This window comes from Drosophila guanche, unplaced genomic scaffold (assembly GCF_900245975.1).
Source record: "Drosophila guanche unplaced genomic scaffold, DGUA_6, whole genome shotgun sequence".
In the NCBI taxonomy this organism is placed as follows: domain Eukaryota; kingdom Metazoa; phylum Arthropoda; class Insecta; order Diptera; family Drosophilidae; genus Drosophila; species Drosophila guanche.
This window is the reverse complement of record NW_022995755.1, coordinates 314,563-323,462: the sequence shown is the minus strand read 5'-3', so window position 1 is coordinate 323,462 and position 8,900 is coordinate 314,563. Positions and strand designations below refer to the sequence as shown.

Here is an 8,900-nt window from a genome sequence, read left to right as displayed (position 1 = left end):
CATTGATTTATGTACTATATATTTTTGCCTGCCACCAAGAGCTAGCTCTCCCTTTCTAACTCTTGGGTGCATCAGGCGCACGCTCTCGCTCTCGCTCGCTCTCGATCTCGCTCGCTCGCTCGCTTGCTCTCTCGATCGTGTGTCTATATAGAGTGATTCTATCTCTTTCATTCTTCTGGGTTTACTGTTGCTGTCGCGTGGGTAAGTTTTAAGTTTAAATTGTTGTCTCGTTCGTTCTTTACGTTCGGTTTCTTGTGCATTTTTTTTAGTCTATGCTCAGGGTTGCATTTGCTCGGCTGCGCTTCTTCGGCCATTTACGATCTAGCATTAGACTTAGGTTAAGATTAGCTTTAAAGTTAGTTTATAATGTACTTAAGTGGGAGGGGGTGATCTATGCAAATGTTGCGCAGTATTTACAGAGTATTCTCAATGGGAATTGTCAAAAATGTACAATATTTATTACATACATTACACTCTTGAGTGCAGCGACTATGTTTATAATAATCATTTAATAATAATAATAATGTTGCTGTAGCACTTAATAATCATATTTATAATATTTACGGCGTATACATTAAAGTTTCGAGAAAAATCACATTTTAATTTAAATTCTGACACAAAAATTAGTTCAAACATAAGAAGCCTTCTTCAAGTTCGTTTCGTTTCCATATACAATGCGTATTATAAATCGTACATCGGCCTGACATTAATCAACACTGACTTGACACACACACACGCTTACATATTGCATTCGCCCCATATGAATCGTACTATCCATCCATCTACAAGTGATTCAATTTACAAGCTTTTGTCGAACCAGAATAGCGATGTGTTTTTCCCGAACTAACCCATAGGGATCAGGAGAGGGGCAGAGGGAGAGAGCTCACCCTGAGTGTCGAATGTAGAAAACACCAAAAAGCTCATACAAAATACTTGGAAGTGCTCAGGTGTGGGACTCTCTCGCAACCCCCCTAAAAAACGCAAGGGTGCGACTGTCCGGAGAAAGTTCACACCTCTCTTTGGTTCGACCACATTTGGTTCGTTTTCTTATGCGATAATGCGTATGATATATGTATAGATATATACTAGTCGAGATTTATTAAAATTTAGTTACTGTATAGCTATGTTTATGTTCTCCATGTAGACTCGTATACATCATTCATTCATTCAATGCTTCCACTTTGGGTTTCTCATTTAAGGCGTTCTGTACAGTTTGCGTTTAAACGTTCTGAAGTCAATTGTGTCGATTATTTAACTACTCTTTATATATTTATATGTATAGTCTAATAAATTACTAGTACTCGTATATCGTATCTGTTGTATATTGGGAAAATGTTCGATTTGCTGTTCGAAATTCTCAATTACTGATTTTGCGGCTTAGCAAATTTTGTAAATAAATTTATCGCTTCACGTGATGGGTGCAAAAAGTTCGCATAAAGATTTTCATTCTTTGGGAATTCTTAGAGAAGTTCGTATACATTTTGAGTGATTGTTTCGAGTGTGATAATTGGTTGGATGTTGGATGAGTGTGCCTAGATGTGAGTGTGCTAAACAAATGATGGGTTCCCATGCAAAAGAAGCTCGAGTTTCATTCAAAGAGCAGGCCAAAAAAAGGTACTCGCTTTTCCACACGTTCCTCAATCGGTTCTTCGTTCATATTCAATAAATTCCAAATAAATTACTTAAATTTCGATTTGTTGCCCTCTGCATTTACGTATATTCGTTACCATTTAAGATTAATCAGATTCACAAGCAATGTAAATTCAATTCAGTTCCTTAGCATGTGTCGGTGATCCAGTTGTGTACTACACCAAAAAGAAACAAATCATATTTGTGTAGGTTAGAGTTAGAGTTGCATTCTCTTGGAGAATGTCTCCTCAGTGTGTTGCAAACGAAATGATAAGAGTCCTTGCCCCGCTGTAAAATAATTTGAGTGGCAAACCAAACCAATGCAAACCAAAAGCAAATAAAAACACAAACACAAAATGTTATTTTTTCAAATATTTTCTCATATATGCATTTTGTTTTCATCAATAAATCCTCGCTTGTACAATGCTTTGTTCCTCCTCTCATTGCTTGAATTAGTTAAATTTAAATCATTAATTAAGTAATTGTAATAATAATAATAGTTAACTAAGGATTAACGCATACAAATTAGAATACATAAATAAAAGTACAGTGTAAACGTAATCATAAGTTATTATTAATATTTACGTATACATATTCAGAGCTACATATGTATATGCCTATGCCATTATTTGTATCGCTTTAGTCGTATCTTGCATAAAATCCATACATATACACATATGGTACATATATATATTCAAATCGGTCCATGTGCTTCAGTTGGAAAATAATACTACAAACTCCGCACACAATGAAAATGATCTCAAACAAATTCCATTCAAATCAAAGGGTCTCCTGGTATATGTATTTATGTTGTTTATCTGCCATCTCTCTCTTCTCGTCTCTCGATCTTTCTTTTTTGTAAAAATTAAATTCCATTTCGTTTTTACTTAAGTGTTGCAAGGCGTAAAATTAGAAAACAATTCAATTTATTTAAATTAATCGTCTAAACGTAGGATACAGTAGGGTTCTATCGCCTATAGACAGGGTTCTTCTAGGTGTATCGTATCGTATCGTATCGTATCTATATATATATATACTCGTATGTATAGTTAGTTATCGATTTGTTTTGTATGTACATATACATATGCGTAGAGGGTATCTATAGAAAACAAAGCGTTACTACAACTGACTCGTTACATAACTAAAAAGAAACTAAAAACTAGCAAAGAATATTCTCCACTCTCTCTTACTTGCGATCTCCATCTATCCTATTCCACAAATAATATGCTCATTCAAATTCACTTTTCTATAACGTATATTCAAAACTGATCAAATTTCGTGCTGATTCTTCTGCATTGTCTGCTGGTGGTTTTGGTGGCGGTTCGTGCGGGGTTGAGGCGGGGCATTTACTAAATTCAAACTAAAGTCTACTCAAATTCAAATGAAACAACAAAATCGCTTTATACTTGTTTGCTTGGTTCTGTGTGTTCCATTCCGGACAGCGCCTAAATTCATGCTTTAATAAAAATGTTTCAACTGCATTTTGAACCTAAAAAATTTGCATTTCAAATTGTTGTGGCTGTGTGTGTGTGTTCTGGGTGTGTTCTGGGTGTGTGTATGTATAGTTTTGTGTGTTCTGTGTGGGTTCTGGCTTTCATTTTGTTTATTTAACTTAGAGCTAAGCGTTCCATTTTGTTTATGCATAAATATCTCTTCCTCCTTTGCTTTTCTGCTGCGTTATTTATGTGTTCTTTTTGTTTCTTTCATTTCTTTTTCTTTTAAGGTATACACAAATAGTTTCTTTTTTTTTTAAATTGTAGTTTCTGGTGTTGCTTCTGATGTCTGCTTGTGGTGTTGCTGCTGCGAATATCATTTTTAAGATTTTACTACACTTGTTCTTTGCTTTTTGTATTTTGTTTTTTGTTGCTTTTCCTATAACTTGACTGATATTGCCACTCGGTTTGCTGGGTTCAGGGATGGGATCGGAATGATCCATGTCCATTCCGGGGTCCTCTCCTGCTCCTGCTCCTGCTCCTGTTCCATGTCCTGCTGCTCCTGATGATCCGTTCCGCTGGGTAGTAGTAAATTTAAGCTATGATTTTGGCTTTTTCGCTGTCGGCCAGCTGCTCGAACGCAGCTATTGGCTCAGCCGCCGCTGGTGCCTGTCCGACCGCCGGTGTCGGCTGGCCGCTGCATTACAAGTGCTGGCCGTAGTACTCGGCGGGCGGGTAGTGCGGGTAGCCCTGATGGAAGCCGGGATCGCCGGGCGGACGGTGCATCATATGCGCCTGGCTGTCCATCATGTAGCCCATGGCGTCGTGCCCGTAGCCGGAGGGACCTGGATGCGGTGTATAGACTGTGGGTCAGTGATCGTCGGAGCAGAGAGTGGGGGGGAAAGAGAAGAGAAAAAAATGCGCATAATTAGAAATTGCGGTCGAAAGGATTGCGAAAGAAGGAGAGCTGAAGGCCCCTCCAGTTTCAGCTGAAGTGGATCAGCTCTCCTCTCCTAATTCCTAATTAAATCAGCGCCATTTCATAGTTATGGATATTTTTCGAGAGCTCAGAACGATAGTTACCTGCACGATTCGATTGATCGATCATCGGCTGGACAATTCTTCGCCGCGCATTGATGAACCTGTAAGTGGAGCAGAGAAGTTGAGAGCGTTTTAGTTTCATTCGTTAATTAAACAGACCAAAATCGAAGACAAGATAGAGTCGGAAATGGAATCCGCATCGTTGTTGGAGTTGGAGACAGACCGACCCAAAGCTGGAGAGTATGAATTATGCATGAATTGGCTGGGATTTGCCGGGATGGCTGCTTTATGTGCCCAACTTAGCCATAAACCAAACCAAATCTCCACCAGAGTCACACTTTTTGTTGACTTGGCACGACCAGGCCAGGCTCTCTGCTCTCTGCTCTCAGCTCTCAGCTCTGACCAGATCAATGGGCCATGCCGACTCTGGTTATGATTGTCGTTTAATAAATGCAATAAGAAATAATAAGCAGTTGATCCAGCTACTGCGTGAAGGATCAACGGCGACACAGAAAAAGAGGAAAATGATTAAAGCAAAAAGCCGCCACCGGAGTGACAGTCACTACTTGGCTCTGACGATGTACCCGCCACAAAAAACCATCCAGCAAACAGCAAAACATTGGGAGAAAAAAAACACACACCAGCCACATCGGTTACAGATGCGAGTACAAGGCCAGCCAAGAGAGAGAGAGAGACGATACAGATACAGATACAGATACAAATACTCGCATTAGCCGAAAAGAACAGCGGCTCAAACAGTTGTTGGAACAGTTAGCGGGAAGGTTAATGCACTCCGCGACTGACTCCTCTTCAGCGAAATCTTCTGGCACTCCTCTCCGCTCCGCGCCAACTTTGGACTTTTCAATTTGCAGTTGATTTCTGCTGTGTTCTGCTGCTCTGCTCATTTTAGGGCGGAAATTGTTGCAACGCCCTGAAATCGTTTATCAAAACGACAAAATGGAATTGAGTTCCGTTGCCTTACAAACATATAAACATATTTTCTTTATTATTTCGTTGTTGAAGAAGCTGCAGCAGCAGTAACGACAGAAGATGCGGGGCTTGTAAGCTGCAAATCGATTTGCCCGCTGGCCCTGGCAGTTGATTGGACTGATTGCCGAAGAGTTCGAGAAAGAGCGATACAGATACCCATACCCGTACAGACACAGATACAGATCGCAGATAAAGATGGAGAGAGAGAGAGAGACTAACTTCTAGTTAATAATGATGGCAGTCGGAGTGGGTGAGACATTCGGTAGGTGAACATTTGCAGAGTTATTTATGTACTTAGGCCATAATTATAAGTTTGCTCTTGCCTTTTCTGCAGCTGTACGAGTAACTAAGCGTTAATATTTAAAACTTGGCCACTGAGAAAGCGATGGAAAAAAGCGAAACTTTTTCGATTACCAAAGTTCCTTGGGCCGTCGCTGGCCTTACTCTGCCATCTTATTGGGTGTTAATGGACTTTTCCTCCATCTCTGTACCATCTCCATATCCAACTCCAACTCTCCTCTGTGCGCTGGTCATTTGAATTGCTGCTCCTTATGCAGTGTTTCTGTCTGTCTGTCTTTCTGTCTCCCCCCAAGCCTCGATGTTGCTTGGCTTGCCTCAAATTGCGCAAAATAAATACACATTTAGAGGGAGATACGCAGACGGCCCTTGGCTATTCCCCGAGGATTAGAGTCCTGCCAGCCTTCCTTGGGCGGGCTTTGCTCGGCTTTCTTTTCCCAGCCCAACCCCCTGCAAAGGTGTCGTCCGTTAGCCCATAAATAACCAAAAGTGTCAACATTTTATTTCGCTATTTTCTGCTTAGGTTTTTCTTTTTTCCATGGCCATCCTCTACCTCCATCCTGCAGCCTTCTCTCTACGCAGTGTTGCGTGCCTAAGCGAAACGGGCAGGACGGGCCAGCACGGGACAGCACAGGAAAGAATAGAATGGGGTCCTGGCCAGGTCCTTGCTACTATTTGTTAATTTGCAGTGTGCTTCAGTGAGCGCGAAATTCAATTTAATTGAGCTGAGTGCCTGCCTGCCTGCCTGCTCGTCTCTGGTAACCCCAACTTGGTTCAATCCCTGCTCCCTGCTCCTGCTCCTGCTCCTGCTCCTGCCCCACTCGGATCAACCACCCCTCTCCCTTTCTCTCCGGATAAAGCTCTCACACATTTCTCGCTAGATTTTATTATGGCCTGTCCCTGCTTAAAAGCATTCCGAGGCACATCAGAGCCGGGCCAAAGCCAGCTGCATAAAAGATTCAGCAAACGCTTTTAACTTGCTCTCCAGCTTTCTGTGGCAGTCCCATTCCCCTCTTTCCCATCTGGCAGAACTTCTTTCGTATTTGCAACTGCATGAGGCAGCTTAGGCAGCCTTGTCTTGTCTCCTTCTGCATTGGCTGTGGCACCGTGTCAAGTTCTGCAGCATGTCGCATAATGTGTAAAATTTGATGAAGTTGCCTCCAAGCTGCTGCTGCTCTCCATTTCTCTATATCTCTTTCTTTGTCTCTGCCTCAGGCCTAATGCACTTCTGGATCTACCTAGGATTTGGCTTTCAGTCTCCATCCAGCTGTCTGTCTGTTTGTCCGTTTGTCTGCTGTTCCGTTGCTTATGGGGCTGTCCAAGGTAGCAAGGCCCATAATTTTGTTTGCCACATTCTTTGCACCTCTCCGGCCTCTGTGGCAGGTTGAGTTTGCCTTTACTTTGCCTTAACCACTCTCAACTCTATTTGCTTGGCGTGGGCTGCCTCATCCACTCTGTTTGTGCTCTGGTTTCTGGGTTTAGAGCCTCAGAGCGGGCATAAAGCGGGTAAGTAATGGCCTGCATTTGCATTTTGCTCTGTTTATTATGATCTCTGTCTCTTGCAGATAAGATGATCTCGATCTAAATCTACGTCTTTATCTTTATCTTCATTCATAACTTACCAATTATTCACTTGCAGTATCGTTAGGCCTGTGTCCTGGGCCAATTGTTTCTTCTGGTCCTCGGATGGGTAGGGATGCTGAAAATAGAGCAAAACAAAGAAAAGCATTTAATAAATAATCCATTATTAAATACAAATTATGTTTACTCCACTGCCTGTAGTGGTGGGTTGGGGAAATACTCTTACAGGCCAAGATTTACAATATATCTGTCAGAGGCGGAGAGGGCGGAGAATCGATCAATCATTGCCAGCAAGCAGTGGCAATAAAAGCAAATGGGAACCTGTCACCCCGGGCCCAGCGTTGCACTTGAAATGCTGCACAAGAGAGTGTTTTTATTTCGGCTGTTTTTTTTTCTGTTTTGTGGTTTTGTTTATCAGACGAGAGTGCACTTCTTATCAGCAGTGCCACTCAAAATGTCCTCAATTTGCAGCCCGCTGCCCGGGCTGCCCGGGCACTGCAGTGCGTACGCGTGTCTAGCGCCAAATGGGCAAACAAAGGCCATGAGGAGGACTGCCTGGGACTGGGACTGGGACTGGCACTGGAACTGCTTCTATGACAGGGGCTACTTCCCCATAAATCTTGCAGTCGACCCGCCGACACAGTGGCGTCAGTGTGCAAACAATCCAAAAACAGAACCCAGTGAAAGTGCTTCCCTTTCCCTTTCCCTTCCCCTCTCTCTCTGTGTGTGTGTGTGGAGCTGTGTGGAGCAGCTAATCTAATCGTTTCTACGGGGGCTGGCGCTTATTACAATTTGTTTTATTTGCTTTGTTGTTGGCCCTGTGCTGTGCACTTTCTGTTGATTCAACGATTCCGATCGCAACACAAATTCACTGTACCTACTAATATAATGATTGTTTCCGCGGTGCCACAGGCAAAGGAACGCATTCACCGGCACCTGGCTGCTGTCAAAATTTCTAAGGATCTCTGGCGGAAGTTGCTGTCAAACGGTTTGGCTTTGTTTCGCCCTCAAATCGGGACAACGCTTTGCGCGTGCTCCGACTCCGACTCAGACTCAGACTCTCTCTGTCTGCGTTTTCTCCCTGCCTCTGGGTCCTTTGTATTAACCCTTGATTGCCGCAACGTTTCCGGCAGCTGTGGGCGTCGCTTCAGCTTTTGGCACTCGTCACTGCCGAAGTGGAGTGCTCAAACGATAATTGTGATTCTATAGAGGCCAGAGGCTCTGGCTCTGTACAGGATGGGATGGGAAGGGAGAAAAGTTGTCTGCAAATGCAATTTGCTGCTCAGCTAAGAAATTGTTTGGAAATTTACGATTTTATGTCTTGGCCCCCGTAAATATATGAACTGTCCTCATGCAATGGATGCCAGAGTTGCATGTGGCATGTGGCATGTGGCATGTAGTATGGAGAGTCGCCAGCAATTCCAATCGAAATGTGCAACGCTGCACATCCTTGTCTGTGTCGCCTGTCTTCGTCCGTCTGACTCTCTGTCCGTCTCTACCGCTTGCTGTGTGCGTGTGCGTGTGTGTGTGCCAGCATGTCCTGCCTGTCTGTAATGCAATTTAGTAGCCGTTGTAGTCCTGCCCTGACCACACACTCCCCCACACCTCCGAAGGCTTGGCCCGTTTGGTTGCTCCTTAAATGCATTTGCCTTATTGTTTGTGTTTAATAAATTTTACGTGTTGTCTTGTTGCTCCTGCCAATGTCGCTCCGCTTGCTCGTTGTCTTGTGTCTTGTGCCTTGTGTCCTGCTGCCCCGGCAGCAATATTTGTTTGCTGTCTTGGCCAGGTCGAGGCCACGCCATCCATCCCTCCTCCTCGGCCACACCCGCACACACAAACACACTCTGGCCAACAACAAATACCAAAACTATATGAAATTTGCGTATTGACAAATAAACGTAGAAGCCATGTAAATACAATGAACATGCC

The 8,900-nt window shown here is 43.1% G+C and overlaps 1 protein-coding gene and 1 long non-coding RNA gene across 4 annotated transcripts in view; both read right to left on the bottom strand.

Moving 5' to 3' along the window:
- Nucleotides 1–3,135, bottom strand: LOC117589831. Its single transcript, XR_004574231.1, has 2 exons — nucleotides 373–3,135; nucleotides 1–321 (listed from the first exon to the last, which is right to left on the bottom strand). It is a non-coding gene; the product is annotated as an uncharacterized LOC117589831 (long non-coding RNA).
- Nucleotides 3,136–3,231: 96 nt separating this feature from the next.
- LOC117589829 (homeobox protein homothorax) overlaps nucleotides 3,232–8,900 on the bottom strand; it is a 108,322-nt gene continuing 102,653 nt past the window's right edge. For 2 of the 3 annotated variants that reach the window (XM_034282060.1, XM_034282062.1), the window contains exons 12-14: nucleotides 7,013–7,089; nucleotides 4,146–4,204; nucleotides 3,232–3,925 (exon numbers count right to left, since the gene is read on the bottom strand). In XM_034282060.1, coding sequence (XP_034137951.1) covers nucleotides 3,765–3,925; nucleotides 4,146–4,204; nucleotides 7,013–7,089 — 297 coding nt within the window. In that variant the 3' untranslated portion in view covers nucleotides 3,232–3,764. The remainder of the gene's footprint in view (nucleotides 3,926–4,145; nucleotides 4,205–7,012; nucleotides 7,090–8,900) is intronic. The other variant, XM_034282061.1, reaches the window with a different exon arrangement.